Genomic DNA, 19,771 nt, shown 5'->3' with positions numbered 1-19,771 from the left:
TGAAATCCTCTTCAAGATATCTGTAGCACCTGCAAATCCTTGGTATTCAGTGTTTGACCATTACCAGCTTGGGGGTGAGGAGTGTGCTTTGCTTATACAGCTTTCATATCCCCCAAATGAACCACAAGTAGATGAAGCAGGAGAGAAGGGTTATGCTAGACCTTTTTGTGAACTGGCCCCTCAGATGAAAATGTCTTTAATTTTTTTTTTTGATTGGAGAGTATGGACTTTAATTACTTTATATCCATTACCTGTAAGGATAAGAATAATCTTTTCAAAGAAAGATTGTTAGTCTCGGGATTTGTATTTAAGAATTTTAAACTCCTTACCAAACCTACCAGGCTTTCTCAAACAAAGTAGTGATTTTTTTTTCTATAACAAAGTTGAAGTGGGAAATTCATTTTGGATAAATTAAAAAAAAGTAAATTTTGGATAAATTAAAAAAAAAAGTAAAGTAAAAGAATTTCATCCCTGGACTGGGTTTGTGGCTCAGTGGTAGAGCACTTGCCTGGCATGTGTGAGGCCCTGGGTTCGATCCTCAGCACCACATATAAATAAGTAAAGTAAAAAGTCCATTGGCAACTAAAAAAAGTATATGTGTGTGTGTGTATATATATATTGCATCCCAGTTGTACATGCCATGCAGGAATCTAACCCCTGGTACAGTGCCTGGCAAGTTGCATCCAATAAATATGTCCCACATATTGTAATTTGTCTAAATGTTTAGAAATCATGAAATGTTTTATAATGCAAAACAGTGGGATGTAGAGTCCTTTTCCATAAATGCAGTAACTCTGTATACATAAAAATTTTGTTGACAAGATGCATAGTAACAGCAAAATTATAGTATAAAATTTAAAAACTGCCTTGGGGTATATATTCTTGGCAACAGATGATTCTGCTGTGCCATGACATGCTTTTGGTACCTCCCATTCTTGCTACTAAGAAAGTGGTAAAATAAGAGAAAACTGGACAGTCTCACTCCAAGTTGCCTTTTAAAAGAAGGGAAGACTGTCTTGAAAATGTATACCACTTATTGTTCAGGTGAGTGATTGGAGCAGGAGAATGCTGATAACACTGGATTAAACATTCCTATATTCTTCTGCTTTGATAGACAGGAATATATGGTGAGTGAAACTTTGTTTTCTCCCCAGAAAATACAGACCTTCCTACAGCACCCTTCGCTTCTTCCATTGGAAACCATAGTGTGACATTACGATGGAAATCTGCTAACATTTCTGGAGTAAAATACATCATTCAGTGGAAATATGAGCAACTTCCAGGAAGCTGGACCTACACTGAGGTATGCAAAACTGCCTTTGTATCTAAATAAAAACTCTCAAATTATTCAAGTGCCAACATATTACATCTAATTATAGTAGTTCCCCTTCCATCTGTAAATTTTATTTATGAAGTTTAAGTTATCTGCAGTCAATGATGTTCCAAAAATATTACATGAAAAAATTCAGAAATAAAGAATTGTTAAGTTTTAAATTGCACATCATTCTGAGTAGCATGATGAAATTTCATGGATTCCTGTTCTGTTCCCCTGGGAAGTAAGCCATCCCTTTGTTCAGCATATACCCATCTGTTATACCTTTAGTAGTAGCTGCCTAGGTTACCAGATGAACTCTCACAGTATTTATATTACGGTGTTTGTATATGGGGTTTGGTACTCTCTGAGGATTCAGGTATATTCTGTGGTCTTGAAATGTAGTCTCCCCATGAATAAGGGGAGATTACATATAGGCGCTAATGCATTCTAGAAAAGATTTAAGCATAAGTGGTTGGAGTAGATGAGCTTCAACTTTGGCTACTCTGTAAACCCTTTATTTTATGAGGAATATATAATGTTGGCCACATATTAAATTCCTTCAGCCCAGAATCACATAAGCAATTATTTCATTGGTCATTATCGGACCATGCCTCCTAAATGACTACATCCAGGATCAGGGCAAGAGAAAGATTTTCACAGGCACTTGTTTCAATTTACAAATGCTGTCTATCATAACCATTCAAAACTGTCTTTTTTTTTTATAAAAACATGGGAAAGTTCAGAAAAAAAAATAGTTCCACGACACCAAGTATAATAATACATAAATATTTATGTAAATTGTTGAAGAAAGTGCCAAATAATTGAATCTATATTCTCAGAAGAGAATTTCTGTGTGAATTTGCAGATTGGTTCTAAGTTCAGTTCTAAGCTCCAGCCCTCTGTTTCATCCCATCTGGCAGGATCTAGGTGCCCCAATATCCAAAAGACCATCCAACTTCTACAAATTAACCTGTTCTTTTGAGTCACGTTGTATGGTGGTGATATAATAAATGCTGATTATTGATCTCTCATGGATCTAGGCTGTGTCCAAGCTCTCTTATGAGGTAGAGTCCCTGCATCCTTTCACTGAATATATTTTTCGAGTGGTTTGGATCTTCACAGCCCAGCTGCAGTTGTATTCTCCCCCAAGTCCCAGTTACAGGACACATCCTTATGGAGGTATGACACACACATTGTTTGTGGAATAAGGACATTATTCTAAAGCTTTGGTTTAGTTTGTTTTTATTTTGAGTAATAAAAGAAATCTATTCCTTTGTTAATTCTGTTCAACAATTGAGTTCCTATGTGCCAAGTAATGCTCAAAATGACTTTGCGATCAGAACAATGACCCCTGATCTGATAGGACTAACAGTTTGGTATAAGAGCAATATTTTCTGTAATATACAATAAATAAGATGAAGATATTATAAAATAGCATGGTACTGTGTGCTATCATAAAATAAACATTTGACCAGAGTTTGTGCTTTAGAGGATTAGAAATGTGGGATTGGGAGAGGGGAGGCTGTTCCAGTATTAAATAAGGTGGTAAGAAGAAGGCTCATTGAGTTGGGGGTGGGAGGGTTAAATTTGAACAAAGGAGTCCAGGAAGTCAGTCAAGAAGACATGTTAGATACACAGCAATCCAGGCAGAAAATGGCCATACAGAAGCTTTAGGACAAGGGCATCCCTGGCTATTTCAAAGGACAGCCAAGCACCCAGCATGGCTGGATGAAAGTGAAGAAGGTGCAGGAATAACAGATAAGGTCACAGAGTTGGAGGGGTAAAATATCAGTCAGCTTCAGAGACCTTTGTAAAGACTGTGGAAGGAGATTGCTGTTGGTTTTTGAACAGAGGAGTGATATGATCTGAGGTGACCTCTCTTACATTTTGAAAGGCAGTATGGAGAATGGACAGTTGGGGTAGGTAGAAGCAGGTAGACCTGGTAGGTGGCTGTTACAGTGGCCCATGGGGTGTTAAGAAGTGTTTGGTTTTATATTCATGTCTTGAGATATTTTTTAGTCTTTCTGTTACTTAGGTTATAGTATTTTGGGGGGCTATGTAGCAATTATATCTGTGCAAAGATTAAGCTCCTTGCTTGTTTTTTTTCCCCTCAGAAGTTGGTCATTTGGGTACTATAATTTTAATGTCATCAGAGGAAGATCAGGTATTCTTTTCATTCATTCTACACATTTTCTTCAAACACCTATTACATATCAGCTATTGTTCTAGGAACCAAAGAAGCTGAAGTCCAAATACTTGAAGGATTTACAATCCAGCTACTGGAGAAGGCAGAGAAGTAATTAAGCAAACGTATTTACTGACTTTGTGAGAGAATTCAATAAGTAGCATCCTTCTTCCTGATTTCTGAACTAATGAAAGATAATGCATATATGTCTGTGGGTGGGTGCAGGAATATCATCATTATTTTTGATAAAGTCTAAGTTGGATGATGTAGCTTAGCATAAAAAAAAGTGGGATGAATTGCTAACAACCTGCTTAGACCCAGCTTAGACTTTAGAAGGGAAAGTCTGACTGTGCAAAGCTGACTAATTGCTGCCTCTTGTTGATTTTGTTAGACAGGAAAGGATAAAGAAACCAAAATATTTTTTCAAGATCTCTGAACTTGCTGTGTGTAGTGGTGCATGCCTGTAATCCCAGCAGCTCAGGAGGCTGACGCAGGAGGATCACAGGTTCAAAGCCAGCTTCAGCAAAAGTGAGGCACTAAGCAACTCAGTGAGACCCTGTCTCTAAATAAATACAAAATAGGGCTGGAGATGTGGCTCAGTGGTGGAGTGCCCCTGAGTTCAATCCCTGGTACCAAAAAGAAAAAAAAAAATCTCTGAATTATTACCTCTACCTGACAGAAAATTATGGTGCAATGGCTGTTACCAATGAGTAGGAACTCGTGTTTCTCTGTAAGGAGAACTAGTGTGGGTAAGAGACAGGAATATTTACACAAGATTCAAATAGGTATGGCAGGAGGAATAAGGAAATATCTCAATAACCAATACAGTATAATTTTGCATAGGAATAAGGACTAAAAAGAAAAATAATATAGGATAATTGATAAAGAATGTCTGAGGAGGAGACCTAGTTTGGATGAAAAGCTAGTCAGGGAAGGCCTCTCTGGGAATGACATTTATTCAGGGCTTTAAATAACAAGAGGCAAGAAGCTATGCAGATACCCAGGAACGAGTTTCCCAGGAAGAAGGAAGAGCAAGGACTAAGGAGCAGTGTTGGCAATGAGCTGAGTTTATTTGAGGAATGACTGATGAGGCTGGAAGGCAGTGGGTAAGATGGAGAGAAGGAGATGAGATACAACAGGGTATTCAGAGGCCTGGTCACATGGGGCCGCATAGTCTGTCATAAAGAATGTAGCTTTTATTCTAAGTGTGCCAGCAAGTCTTTGGAGAGTGTTAAACTAGGGGATTAGGATTGATTCGAGTTTTAAAATTTTCATTCTGGCAGTTGCATGGAGACTGGTGGGTGGAGATAGGCCAAGGGAAGGACGGAACAGTCCAAGCAAATCATGATGGTGGCTCTGACTAGGGTGGTCATGATGGAGGTGGTGGAAAAATTTGCCATATATTTTGAAGATAGAGCTGATGGAGTTGAAGAATGGATTTGGCGAGGAGGATGGAGGATCAATCTCCATAACTTAGAGTTTTTCTGAACACCTGGGTGTTGCCATTTACTGATGAAACTTTGAAACTACTGATGAAGTTTTGAGATGTAACTTAATTCCCTGCTTCTCCCAGCAGGTGAGACTAGAGTTTCTCTCTTCTGCTCCAAGGTGGGGTCTGAGAAAGGTGCAGGCCTCTGTGGCTGAGAAGTGTTGCAGCTCTTAATGGTGGGCTATTCTCTCCAGGGTTGCAGCAGACCCCAGGAGCTCATCATCAAATCCTTCTTTCAGGGTTGTTGTGTTGTGAATTCCAAGAATGAAATCCACAGACCAGGATGAGTTAGTGTAAGAGTAGGATTTGTTGAAGAATAGAAACAGGAAGAGAACTCAAGAGCAGTTTTTTTCCCCTTGAGTGTGCTAGTCTAGGGGTTTATATAGCACCTGAGTCACTGCTTTTGGTCCCAACTTAAGCTAATTCGGGTTTGGAAAATTATTTTTTTTGTTTTGTTTTTGTTTTTGTTTTTTTTGGAAAATTATTAATGCTATGGGTCAATTCTTGAATCCCAACTTTCATTCAGGTCTGCCCCACTTCCATTTTTTATACTCAGGAAGGGGGAGGTTGAGGTCCTGATGATCTGTTTGCAGGCCCTGGCTATAGAGGTGCAAGGAGTGGGCTTCTCCAGGAGAGGTACCATGCCCAGGCCTAGTCACCGAAGGGTGACAAGTCAGTGTACCTTGGCTCCCAGTGCCTCAGGATCACCATACCTGCCTGGCAGGTTCCACATGAGCACAAGTGGTGCTTGCTGCCTGTGTTCCAACCCACCAAGGTTGCCACTCTGCTGCTTCATGACTCTGGGGCCGCTTCCTAGCTTGGATCAGAAGGCCGGATGCATGCTTAGCAGCCTGAGAGCCATGTGGCTTAGATGGAGGGAAGACTGGTGCAGGGGCAGCTTTTCTAGGGAAAATCAAATGCCTGTTCTGACCAAGTAAAATTTGAGACGCCTACCAGACATTCAAATGGAGTTGCCAAAGATGCAATTAAATGTATGAACTTGGAACTCAGGGGTAGGTTAGAGATATCCAAAATACCAATGTATCCTTCATGTACATATAGATGTGATTTCAAACCACGGGCCTGGAGGTTATAGGCTAAGAATAAATATATGTTGAAAAGAGGAGAGGGCCAATTGTTAATCCTGGAGCATCCCAATATTTGGCAATAAAGTCAAGAAGAGGAAGACCAAAGCCAGTAAGGAGGAAGAAACTCTGGAGCTCATGGTCTCATAGCTAAGTGATGAAGTGTTTCAGAAATGAGGGTTATTAATGACACAGTTTCATTATCTCTGGAAAGTAACCAAACTTATCTTTTCTGCCTGATTACAGCTTCACTATTTTTCCCAACTTTGTTTAGAATATTGCTCTGTCAAAATGTAGTTTAACTAAACTGTTCTCTTTGGAATGCTCCTATGTTCTTAAAGCAACAATAGTTCTTTTTTTTTCTTTTTTTTTTTTTAATTTCTTTTTTTTAGTTGTACATAACACAATACCTTTATTTATTTATTTATGTGTTGCTGAGGGTGGAACCCAGTGCCTCACACATGCAAGGCAAGCACTCTACCGCTGAGCCACAACCCCAGCCCCAACTAGTTCTAAATAAATGCTGCTGTTGTCACATTTAAAATATATTTATGGGGTATCTATATGTGCATAGATCTGATTCTGTCTTTAAGTAGCTTACTCTCTTACAGGGGAGATCAAGCACATGCTTAAATGACCCTGAAATAAAATAATTCAATAAAAATAATTTTAATCAGAAGCACTGACAAATTCCTGTGGAAGTTCAGAGGAGGGAGATATTTCTAGAACAAAATATCAAAGAAATTTTTCTGGAAGAGGTTTTCATTTGTTGAGTTGAACATTAGGTGAGACCCAGCTGACTATATGAGTAGAGTTATAGAGATTGAATTCTAAAGCATCAGGGGGAAAAGTGAGTATTCCATCTGCTTGAACCATAGGATACAGGAAGAGAAACAGAATAGCAGTGGGAAAGAGACTAAGTCCAGATTCCAAAAACATTGAATGGAAAGCTTTATTTAGAAAGCAGTTGGGGGTTATGGAAGGCTTTAAAGCAGAGGAGTAATTGCTTTATATGGTCTTTAAAAAAAGAATTTTGGCAACTACATAGAATGAATTGAGGGGATAAGGGGGATTGGAAAGTTAGATCAACTGGGAGGCTATTCTAATATTTTTAACATTTCATCAAAGACAAGTTTAAAGAAACTGTATGTATATGGGTGTATTTTTTGATTTCTTTTTTTGAAGATCTGACTTCTCTATCAGGGAAGGGATTCCAGCCTTGAAGCCCTGCAGTGAGCGACGCTAGGGCACACACTCAGGGAGACTTGTTTGATACATTAGAGTTAGCTGAGGCAGCTCAGGAAGACTTGTTTCAGGATGCATGGGCACCCTGCCTCTCAGTCCCAGAGATATGACTGTGTCCAGAGAGCCTCAAGTGGAGCTTGGTCTTGGATTTCAGCAGAGCTGGGCAGCTGATGAAATTGGTTGGGGCATCCCTGCCTTCCCTGATGAGAGCCCTGTTCTTGCCTATTAAGTCTCAGGGTTTGTGTGGCTGCTGTGCTGATTATTCTCTGACCATCTCTGCTTAGAACATTAGACATTGGTCTAGGGCCATGTTTGTAAAGTTTCAGATCAGAATGTAATACGTGGATTCTTCCCTGCTCCACTCAATGCCTCATGTACTCCAACATTGCTGAAACATTTTCTAGAGTTGGAGAGTTACCATGATTCAGGACTCATGGCTGGTCAAGCTAAAGTAATGAAGAAGACCAATTTCGCTTTCCATTTCTCGGACTTTCTTTTGGAAATGATAACCCATGTTCCCTCCAAGTCTTCTACACCTGGTGTGGATCTTTTCCATGCAGAGCATCTCATGTTTAAGATTCTCCCTCACTTTTCTAGCCATATCAAAACTTAGAAACTTATCTGTTCTGAGTTCATTGTCTTCTAGTCCTATTCTCTTACAGCTATGAGAATTGTGTGATTTTTAGATTGTGTTTGCCTTTAACTGGGGCCTTTTAGGAGACAATTCCTTAACTAAGAGGATGGTGGTTAGACAAGGAATGCCACCCTTTCTTGGGGGATTTGTTGTGGAGGCATTTGAACTATTACACATCATGCCATGTTGGTGGCATTTAACTTGCCTGAAGTGGAGCAGATCATATCTGGGCATAATGACCCTAATGGGTTTCTTTTTGACAGTTTGATTCTAATTCAGTGGGAGATGATTCCTTCTTTCCTGTTCACAAATGTGAATGAATACATAGAGTCACAGAGTGTTATGAAGATATTTGTGAATGAATGTTTAATCATCTAATTCATGCTTTTATTCTTGGCAAGGGTGGGGGCACTGTGTGGCCAAGTCACCTGGTTTCTCAGGGACTTTGAGGGGATAAGGAAGGTATTGTCTGGATCACCAGAGCTGATGGCCACAAGAGTGAAGTAGACTGGTCCAATTCTGGCCTATCTGAATCCACATCTTCAGTTGAAACCAGTGTGACTACAGCAACAGGAGTGAAAGATCCCAGGACCCTTTTTTTTTTTTTTTCAATTCACGTTAATCATTGACTCTAGTTTGTTCAGGTTCTCTTCTCCTTCTTAACTTGGTTCCATCCTGGATTCAATACATTTAGGTCTCTAGAGAGTTTTGACAACCCTTTTGCTAGAATATTTATTCTATTTGTATACTTTAAAATTTAATTTTATGTCATACATTAGAAGTGAAGAAAATAACATTTGAAGGAGTCTTTTGGTAAACATTAATATTTAATTGGTGTGATTTAGTGATCCAGAGTTGCAGATCATGGTTTCTTACCATATTCTATCACATATTTTGAGTATTTGCCAAAATATTTTATTTCTGGCTGGGCCTTCTGGTGCATGCCTGTAATTCCAGTGACTCAGGAGGCTGAAGTGGGAGGATTGCAAGTTCAAGGCCAGCCGGGGTGATTCAGTGAGACACTATTTTAGAAGAAAGAGTAAAAAGGGCTTGTACCACATTGGTAGAGAGCTCCTGGGTTCTGCCTTCAGTACCATAAAAAAAAATTCTGTTAACTTTTCAAAAACTGAGATTTTTTTTTCCTGTACTATTTTAAGATCATAAATCCTGTACATTTCCATTTTTCATTATGTCATTATTTCTTCTAGTTCCTGAAACTGCTCCATTCATTAAGAATATTGAAAGTTCAAGTCCGGATACTGTGGAAGTCAGCTGGGCTCCACCCCAATTCCCAGGTGGACCTATTTTGGGTTATAACTTAAGGTTGATCAGCAAAAACCAAAAACTAGATTCAGGAACACAGAGAACCAGTTTCCAGTTTTACTCTACTTTACCAAATACCACCTACAGGTACGATTTCAGTGGACTGATGCAAGGGAAAATGTAGGCAACATGGCTGCAAGCATAATTATTTTTTTAAAATAACTAACATAGTTTAAATATATTTTGAGAAGTGTCACTGATTCCATGCTGTTGGGTTCCAGTCTTGGAACTTCTATGCTTATATGATCACATAATCCTCAGCAAAAATATTTTCAAGTGCTTCTATTTTATTCAGAGGATCCATATAAGTTTAAGCTAATAAAAACATCATAAATACCACAAATGACATTTCTTCATTAGATCCAACATGAACAAAGTAAGGAGGAAAAATTCTGGTAATTGTATTTTTATTTACCATTGGGGATTATTTTGTCATTGTTAGCTTCTGTGGCATTTACTAAGGGATCTTTAAATTAGAGGAAGAATGGGGGTTATGCAGATAGTAGAGTTCAGCTTTGACCTCAATGACCCTGAACTCTTCTGTGGGAAATGCAAACAAGGATGTGATTGATGGTCATTTTAGTGCTGAGCAGTGACACTAAGTAACTAGATATATGCATTGCCACACAGTCCTTTAAATAGAAATGTTATTGCTTCTTCTATTTTTATCTCATGTTCACACCATGCCATGTGAAACACATCTCTCCAAATTGTTTTTGGAATAGGTTTTCTATTGCAGCAGTAAATGAAGTTGGTGAAGGGCCAGAAGCAGAATCTAGTATTACCACATCATCCCTAGCAGGTATGGCCCAGGGTCGTGCTTTTGTTACATAGAAGTGAAAGGTGACAAAGGTAGGTTCAGAATTCAGTGGTATTGAGTCATCTGGTAGACCTCAAGATGCCTCCTCTTCTGCCCAAATGTATGTCAATTTTGGGTACTTTAAACTTTTGATTTTAAGTGGTTAAGTACTTGACAAATAGAATTAAGTGGTTAAATTGGAAGTTTTCATGTTAGAAGTTAAGAACTTAAAAAACAGAATTTAAAATTTTAAGAATAAAAAAAGTCTCAAATGCTTAGTTTCAATTGAAATCACAAGGATTGTGATTTATTTTTAAACACACCTAAATGATGCATATAGCCTTATTTCCTTACTCCCTACATTATGTGCTGTTATTGGAGTCCTATCAGACATCTTATTTCTGCAGTCTCCATAAGTTTTTAATTATATCTGGAATTTGATAATTTATATTTTGCCATTTTGAATATTTAATCTACCAAATCATCTTTTCTATTGTTTGGCAGCAACAAAATAAAAGGATAGCTTTTTGGCTTTAATATTTTAACCATGGCCCTGAGTGGTTAAATTCTTACTGTATTATGCCTATATGAGCAAAATAATAAATGAAAATGCTTTCTAAGAGGCATTAGACATTTGGGGCCAGTATTAGTAAAAGGGTTTGGAACAACAGTCTAGGACTTATAATTCTAGGAGTCTGCTGTTTTCACCAGAACTCCATTTGTTGACTTGACCGCCCCTTACCCTCATCTGCACATGCCTATGCCAGAGGGTATTGAATGTCATCTATCACCAGTCTTTAGTTTTTTTTTGGCTGTTCCTAGACTCTAGGAAAGGAGAGGTATTTTTGTTATGCAAGAAGCATGTCCAAAGGGCATGTTAAATATAGATCTGTGTTAAGGTTGTTATGTGATTATTGCAATACATCATTAATTGGCCTAAAAGTGTTCATCAGCCATGGACCCTGCGTTGGTCTCTCTTGCCTCAAAGGGAGGGATATTGAAGACAACATAGATACAACCAATGTCTGTCTATGTGTGTGTGTGTGTGTGTGTGTGTTATGCACCAACCTGTTTTGGCTGTGAATGGACTACTTCTGCCAACCAATGCTCCTGTCTAGGGACAGTGAGTGGAGCTCCTATTGGGGCAAGGATGTTGGGAATGGTAATACCTCATATGATATAATTTTGGGAGTATTTAAGGGCGCACACACACAAGACCTGCTTGGCTGCCACAGTGCTTCTTACCTCTAACCATGGAATAACGTGGATTATACCATAGATGAAATGCCCCAGTGCCTTCAGAGAATATTTGGGCTCTTTTAAGCATGATTTCCCTTTGCTTTGAATGGTAGTGTTGATATATATATATATATTAGTGTGCATTTATTTGGTCTGTTTACCTAAAAATTATATTGCTTTTCAGTTCAAGAAGAGGAACAGTGGCTCTTTTTATCCAGAAAAACTTCTCTAAGAAAGAGATCTTTAAAGCACTTAGTAGATGAAGCACATTGCCTTTGGTCAGATGCTATACACCATAATATTACAGGTCAGTATCAGAAAGAAATGTTTCCTTAAGGTGAAAATAAATACTTGAAATTTCTAGAGGAAATGCTTCTAGAATGGAGGAATATTAAAAATATATTTTTGGGTCTGGAGGAGCACTCAGTGATAGAACATGTGCTTGGCATGAAGGAGCCCAGGCTTCTTTCTCCAGTACCCAAACCAAAAACAACACCACAAGCAAACATAATAAAAAACAAAATACAAAAAAATAAAATAAAACAAAAAAAACCCATTTTTAATTTTTTTTAGTATATACTCTTCTAAGGTCTTATAATCTATTCTATACACATAAGAATAATTTACAATAACATTTTCTTCTAAAATAGAATCTGATTACTTTATTAAACATTAAAGAAATAAATATCATGTAAACTCTTTTTTTTTTGTCCTGGTTGTTATGTAATAATGTGCATGTATTTGTGTGGCTCTTTTAGGAATATCAGTTAATGTCCACCAGCAAGTTGTTTATTTCTCTGAAGGAGCTCTCATTTGGGTGAAGGAAGCTGCCAACATGTCTGATGTGTCTGACCTGAGAATTTTTTATAGAGGTTCAGGATTAATTTCTTCCATCTCTATAGACTGGCTCTACCAGAGAATATATTTCATCATGGATGGACTGGTAAGTCTCAGAATTTAAAGTGAATAACGTAGATATATACTGATACTCATATCTTAGTATATTTAAAAGTAAACACAATTCCCTCATCCAATACATACTCATTTGGTACTTACTTAGGACATTAAAGTAGCAATCAATCCTAAATCTGGTCTGCAAGAGTATCTAGCCTTTACCTAGTACTAGTCATGCCATACTAATAGAACATTTTAATTTATGATTTTCCAGAGTTGTGAGTAAATACTAATGATAATTTATCCATGATAAGATAGTGGCAGTACTGGTAATTATCATTAGATAAAACTATCCATCAGGATCAAAGTCAGTTGGAGGCATTTTTAATTATATTATAACCCAGGGCAACTGTAGTAGGCCTCTGAAAATAAGTAGTACTAAAGCATTAGAGAAGATATAATCTTTATGTGTTTCAAGTTATATTTCTTTGGAAGGTACAGGCTTGTCACAACAAGCCAAGAATATCACTATGCCTGGAAGCACATAAGCTTGGATATGGTTTACACCTTAAAAATAGTTTGGTGTCTCACAAGCCTGGAAAATAGGTACTTGTATTTCACTGTTACCAATAGAATATGAACTCATTAGGATATAGGATATAGAACTGGATTTTAAGGGCTTCTTTTATTTTGTAAAGTGTTTAGTGAGTAGCACAATTCCAAGCATAGAACAGGGACTCAGAAAATACTTGTTGGCCAGATTGAGCACAGACAGACATTAATCCTACTGATATATTTTTGGTTCTATAGGTATGTGTCTGTGATTTAGAAAACTGCTCAAACTTTGAGGAAATTACTCCACCATCTATTATTGCACCTCAAAAAATTGTGGCTGACTCCTACAATGGGTAAGGTTTAGTCTTATAAATATGATTTTTTATCCATTGGCAAAAATCTTCATGGATCTTACTTGGTAATGGAATACTGCTCTATGGCACTGGGTGAGCCAGTCTACACATCTTATTTTAGATAAATTTGATTACATTTCCAGGTGGATTTTTCATTTATAGATCCAGGAGAACATTTCTTTCAAACTTTATTGACTCCTCTTCTACTTCTGAAATATGGGTATATGTAAAGACCTTTGGTCTAGGGCTCAGAGTCCTGGGTTGTAATTCTTGATTTCTGTTTTAGTCAGTTTTTTTTTTTTTTTTTTTTTTTTTTGCTGATGCTGTGACTAAAAGATCTGATCAGAACACAGAACAATTTTAGAGGAGGAAAGTTTTATTTGGGGCCTCACAGTTTCAGAGGTCTCAATCCATAGACAGTAGGCTCCATTCCTCGGGGCTCAAGGTGAAGCTGAACATCATGGCTGAGAAGTGTAACAGAGGGAACCAGCTCACATGATGATCAGGAAGCAGAGAGGGAGGTCTTCACTTGGCAGTTACAGATACCCCCAAACCACTTCCCAATTCCCACCTCTCCAGCCAATTACCACTCAGTTAATCCCTATTAGGGGATTAATTCACTGATCGGGTTAAGACTCTTGTAACACCATCCTCTAAACTTTCTTGCATTGTCTCACACGTGAGATTTTTGGGAATATCTCACATCCAAACCATAACAATTTGTCTATGATGGGACTCAGTATCTCATTGTATTCACTGTGAATGTATTTTGTGAACTCCAAATGAACACAAGTGTGAAAAATGAAAACACAGATTGTTATTTTGGGGTTATTTTTTCTTAAGTATATCCAGATAACCAGATTAGTAACTAATAAGACAGGTAAATGTGGATATGATTAAACATTACTTTTTCTGTGGGAATAAAATTGTTTTCATTTTGAATGAAAAAAAAATATAGCCCATAACATATATTTTACACAAACTAAAATTTTATTTGGGCTGGGAATATAGCTCAGTTGGCAGAGTGCTTGCCTTGCAATCACAAGGCCCTGGGTTCAATCCCCCAGCACCACAATAAAAAAAGGATTGATTATTATTGCTTTAACATCAAACTTTTCTATTCATATTCTCTTAAGATTTATTAAAGATTCATTTTTTATTTTAGGTTTGAATGAATCACTGAATTTTAAAGAGTATTTTAAAAAACACTGTGATATAGGGCAAGTTCTTTGAACTCTCTAGATCTTATTTTTCTCATTTGTAAAAGTTTAAAAACCTATGAAATCTAACATTGTTGGCAGTTACACAAAATGTTTCATTCTGAGGATAATGAACTTCAACAAGTCAATTCTTAAATGCAATATATATTGGTAGCTCTTTTTTCCAATTAGGATAGAATTGATTTATGCTTAGATTTTGAAATGTGACTATAAATGATCATGATAACTACAATTTATACAAATTTGTTTATACTTGTGTTTCTAAGTATATTACTTCCAATAATTCTGTTTATCCTTGTTCAACCCTATGAGGTAGGTACTTTTATGAAATAAAGGAAGTGAAGTACAAGTTGATTTAGTAATTGTCCAAGGTCACACAGTTATTTTGTGATGGAACCAATTTGGGGCCTTTTCTTCTCATCTCTTTATACCATATGAGAGAATTTCTGTAAAAATCAGCATGTAACTTTTAGCCATAATTTGTATTGAATCTTCTATAGGACACCTGATATATGAAGCAGTTTTCTCTCCTGGTATTAACAATATTTTTTATGCTGTTATTTCTGTACCATTGAATTATTCCCTAGTTGAGTATGCACTTGTTATAAACCTTTGCCCATCTCCCCTCCCTGGTTCCCTTTGCCTCCTGCCTCTGCTTTTTCTCCTCCTACCTCTGTCCTATTTCTCCCACTCCCCAGCTCTTCTCCTTCCTTCCTTCTCTTTTCCTTCTGAAGTTGTGATCAGAGTTCAAGATCCACACTCTTTCCTGCTTCAATACAGGAATTGTTCATTTGGGGGGGCAAGTATTCAGGGATTGAACTCAGGACACTCAACCACTGAGCCACATCCCCAGCCCTATTTTGTATTTTATTTATTCAGGGTCTCACTGAGTTGCATAGTGTCTCACTGTTGCAGAGGCTGGCTTTGAATTTGTGATCCTCTAGCCTCAGCCTCCAGAGACGCTAGGAGCTGGGATTATAGGTGTGCACCACTGTTCCCAGTGGAATTGTTTTGTCTTTATTCCACAAATCTTTCCTCTTACCTACTCTGGAATTCCTCTAAAATTTTTTTTTTTTGGGAAAAAAAGCAGAAAGTTAAGAGCCATGCATTTGGCCTGCTATGAAGCTTCCCCTGAGAAAAAGAATGATCTCAAAAGGCAGTTTATATCTCAGGGTGTTACTCTATCATATCAATAAAGAATAGGAACAGGGGAATAAGAGTGAACTGAGCAATGACAAGGAAAATGGTCTTGACAGTTGTGATGGAGGTGGGAATGCTGCCACTGCCGGGGCTGTGATAAGAATTTACCAAGCACAAGTGCACTTTCATTAGCCTCTGTCTTCATGGTCACAAATTCTAAATAAGTTATTTAGTGATTTTACATTTTATTTTTTATTTATTTTATTTATTTTTTAATTGTTGGTCGTTCAAAACATTACATAGTTCTTAATATATCATATTTCACAGTTTGATTCAAGTGGGTTATGAACTCCCATTTTTACCCCGTATACAGATTGCTGTATTACATCATTTACACTTCCATTGATTTACATATTGCTATTCTAGTGTCTGATGTATTCTGCTGTCTATCCTATTCTCTACTATCCCCCCTCCTCTCCCCTCCCCTCCCCTCTTCTCTCTCTACCCCTCTACTGTAAATCATTTCTTCCACTTGTATTATTCTTCTCTTACCCCTCATTTCCTCTTATATGTAATTTTGTATAACCCTGAGGATCACCTTCCATTTCCATGCAATTTCCCTTCTCTCTCCCTTTCCCTCCCACCTCTCATCCCTGTTTAATGTTGATCTTCTTCTCAAGCTCTTTGTCCCTACCCTGTCCTTGATTACTCCCCTTATATCAAAGAAGTCATTTGGCATTTGTTTTTTAAGGATTGGCTAGCTTCACTTAGCATAATCTGCTCTAATGCCATCCATTTCCCTCCAAATTCTATGATTTTGTCATTTTTTAATGCAGAGTAATACTCCATTGTGTATAAATGCCACATTTTTTAATCCATTCATCTATTGAAGGGCATCTAGGTTGGTTCCACAATCTTGCTATCGTGAATTGTGCTGCTATGAACATCGATGTAGCAGTGTCCCTGTAGCATGCTCTTATTAGGTCTTTAGGGAATAGACCGAGAAGGGGAATAGCTGGGTCAAATGGTGGTTCCATTCCCAGCTTTCCAAGAAATCTCCATACTGCTTTCCAAATTGGCTGCACCAATTTGCAGTCCCACCAACAATGAACAAGTGTACCCTTTTCCCCGCATCCTCTCCAGCACTTGTTGTTGTTGGACTTCATAATGGCTGCCAATCTTACTGCAGTGAGATGGTATCTTAGGGTGGTTTTGATTTGCATTTCTCTGACTGCTAGCGATGGTGAGCATTTTTTCATGTACTTATTGATTGATTGTATGTCCTCCTCTGAGAAGTGTCTGTTCAGGTCCTTGGCCCATTTGTTGATTGGGTTATTTGTTATCTTATTGTCTAATTTTTTGAGTTCTTTGTATACTCTGGATATTAGGGCTCTATCTGAAGTGTGTGGAGTAAAGATTTGTTCCCAGGATGTAGGCTCCCTGTTTATCTCTCTTATTGTTTCTTTTGCTGAGAAAAAACTTTTTAGTTTGAGTAAGTCCTGTTTGTTGATTCTAGTTGTTAACTCTTGCGCTATGGGTGTCCTATTGAGGAATTTGGAGCCAGACCCCACAGTATGTAGATCACAGCCAACTTTTTCTTCAATCAGACGCCGTGTCTCTGATTTAATATCAAGCTCCTTGATCCATTTTGAGTTAACTTTTGTGCATGGCGAGAGAAAGGGATTCAGTTTCATTTTGATGCAAATGGATTTCCAATTTTCCCAGCACCATTTGTTGAAGATGCTATCCTTCCTCCATTGCTTGCTTTTAGCCCCTTTATCAAATATAAGATAGTTGTAGTTTTGTGGATTGGTTACTGTGTCCTCTATTCTGTACCATTGGTCCACCCGCCTGTTTTGGTACCAATACCATGCTGTTTTTGTTACTATTGCTCTGTAGTATAGTTTGAAGTCTGGTATCGCTATACCGCCTGATTCACACTTCCTGCTTAGCATTGTTTTTGCTATTCTGGGTCTTTTATTATTCCATATAAATTTCATGGTTGTTTTATCTATTTCTACAAGAAATGCTGTTGGGATTTTGATTGGCATAGCATTGAACTTATAGAGAACTTTTGGTAATATCGCCATTTTGATGATGTTAGTTCTGCCTATCCATGAACAGGGTATGTTTTTCCATCTTCTAAGGTCTTCTTCTATATCTCTCTTTAGGGTTCTGTAGTTTTCATTGTATAAGTCTTTCACTTCTTTTGTTAGGTTGATTCCCAAGTATTTTATTTTTTGGGGGGATATTGTGAATGGAGTAGTTGTTCTCATTTCCGTTTCAGAGGATTTGTCCCTGATATACAGGAATGCATTTGATTTATGCGTGTTGATTTTATATCCTGCCACTTTGCTGAATTCATTTATTAGCTCTAATAGTTTCTTTGTAGACCCTTTTGGGTCTGGTAGGTATAGAATCATGTCATCTGCAAATAGTGATAATTTAAGTTCTTCTTTTCCTATTTTTATGCCTTTAATTTCTTTCGTCTGTCTAATTGCTCTGGCCAGTGTTTTGAGGACTATGTTGAACAGAAGTGGTGAGAGAGGGCATCCCTGTCTTGTTCCAGATTTTAGAGGGAATGCCTTCAATTTTTCTCCATTCAGAATGATGCTGGCCTGTGGCTTATCATAGATTGCTTTTACAATGTTGAGGTATGATCCTGTTATCCCTAATTTTTCTAGAGTTTTGAACATAAAGGGATGCTGTACTTTGTCAAATGCTTTTTCTGCATCTATCGAGATGATCATATGGTTCTTATTTTTAAGTCTATTGATGTGGTGAATAACATTTATTGATTTCCATATATTGAACCAGCCTTGCATCCCAGGGATGAATCCTACTTGATCATGGTGTATAATTTTTTTGATATGTTTTTGAATCCAATTCGCCAGAATTTTATTGAGGATTTTTGCATCTAGGTTCATTAGAGATATTGGTCTGTAGTTTTCTTTCTTTGAAGTGTCTTTGTCTGGTTTAGGTATCAAGGTGATGTTGGCCTCATAGAATGTTTTTGGAAGTTCTCCCTCTTTTTCTATTTCCTGAAATAGCTTGAAAAGTATTGGTGTTAGTTCTTCTTTAAAGGTTTTGTAAAACTCTGCTGTATACCCATCCAGTCCTGGGCTTTTCTTAGTTGGTAGTCTTTTGATGGTTTCTTCTATTTCCTCTATTGTTATTGGTCTGTTTAGGTTGTCTATATCTTCCTGACTCAATCTGGGCAGATCATATGACTTAAGAAATTTATCTATGCCTTCACTATCTTCTATTTTATTGGAGTATAAGGATTCAAAATAATTTCTGATTATCTTCTATATTTCTGAAGTGTCTGTTGTGATATTGCCTTTTTCATCCCGTATGCTAGTAATTTGAGTTCTCTCTCTTCTTCTCTTCATTAGCATGGCTAAGGTGCTACATGTCCACCACGCTGGCAGGCTACCGGGCCTGTCCTGCCAGTGGGTCGCAGGTCTGCCTACATTGCAGGCTCAGACGGCGGTTCTACACAGCCCCTACTCCAAATGGGGTGACTTGGCTACCGCGCTGTCGGGTCACTGGTCCTGTTCCAGGCGTAGGCGGCTACTCTCCTCGGCCCCAGCTGCAGTTGGGGTGTCGTGATACCACGCTGGCGGGTCACTTGGCCTGTTCTGGGCGCAGGCGGCAGCTCCACTCTGCCCCTCTGGCCCCCACTGCACCCAGCAGGACCAGGACTGAGAAGTAGTTACCGCGGGGTCCCCGTCCCTGGGCCAAAGCCGCTCCGGGAGCCAGAACCCAGCGTCTCCGAGCCAGGTGCACGCTCCGCTAGGAGCAGGCTCCAAGAAGCGATCTCCGCAGGTTCCCCAGCCCTAGGCCAAAGCAGCTCTGGGAGCCAGGGCCCGGCCGCTCAGAGCTCGGTGCACGCTTTGCTAGGAGCGAGCCCCAAGGAGTATTCTCCACAGGTTCTGTAGTCCTGAGCCTGAGCGATCTGTCTGCGAGACGCAGGCAAATGCCAGCCTGAAATCACCTGTTCCATAGCTGAATGAGCTGAGATCAGTAGAAAACAGGGATGATTCCATCAGCTCTCCAAGACGGCGCCCGCTGTCCTCCTCCGTGGTCCGACCGGTGTCGAGAACCTAACTGGACCGCTTCTCTCCTCCGTCTCAAAGCCAGAACTCAGCACTAAGCACAGCCATTGCACCGCTGGCAGGAGCCCCCAGAATCCGCATGGCTGCACCCCTGCTCCGGCACCTCGCCGCTTCCCAGCGTGCGCTGCAGACTCCAGCTGCGGGGCGATCCACCGTGAGGAGAAATCGCCCGCGTCT

General features: G+C 38.7%; 1 protein-coding gene across 1 annotated transcript in view; it reads left to right on the top strand.

Annotated features, from left to right (window-relative positions):
- The first annotated feature begins 3,147 nt into the window (after positions 1-3,147).
- Positions 3,148-19,771, top strand: part of ROS1 (ROS proto-oncogene 1, receptor tyrosine kinase) — a 107,207-nt gene continuing 90,583 nt past the window's right edge. The window contains exons 1-6 of the mRNA XM_081296146.1: positions 3,148-3,234; positions 9,162-9,363; positions 10,002-10,078; positions 11,499-11,621; positions 12,073-12,257; positions 13,019-13,116. Coding sequence (XP_081152272.1) covers positions 3,222-3,234; positions 9,162-9,363; positions 10,002-10,078; positions 11,499-11,621; positions 12,073-12,257; positions 13,019-13,116 — 698 coding nt within the window. The 5' untranslated portion in view covers positions 3,148-3,221. The remainder of the gene's footprint in view (positions 3,235-9,161; positions 9,364-10,001; positions 10,079-11,498; positions 11,622-12,072; positions 12,258-13,018; positions 13,117-19,771) is intronic.

The sequence above is a fragment of the Spermophilus citellus genome (assembly GCF_964194105.1).
Source record: "Spermophilus citellus genome assembly, chromosome: 5".
Lineage (NCBI taxonomy): Eukaryota > Metazoa > Chordata > Mammalia > Rodentia > Sciuridae > Spermophilus > Spermophilus citellus.
This window is presented reverse-complemented; position numbering and strand designations above follow the sequence as displayed.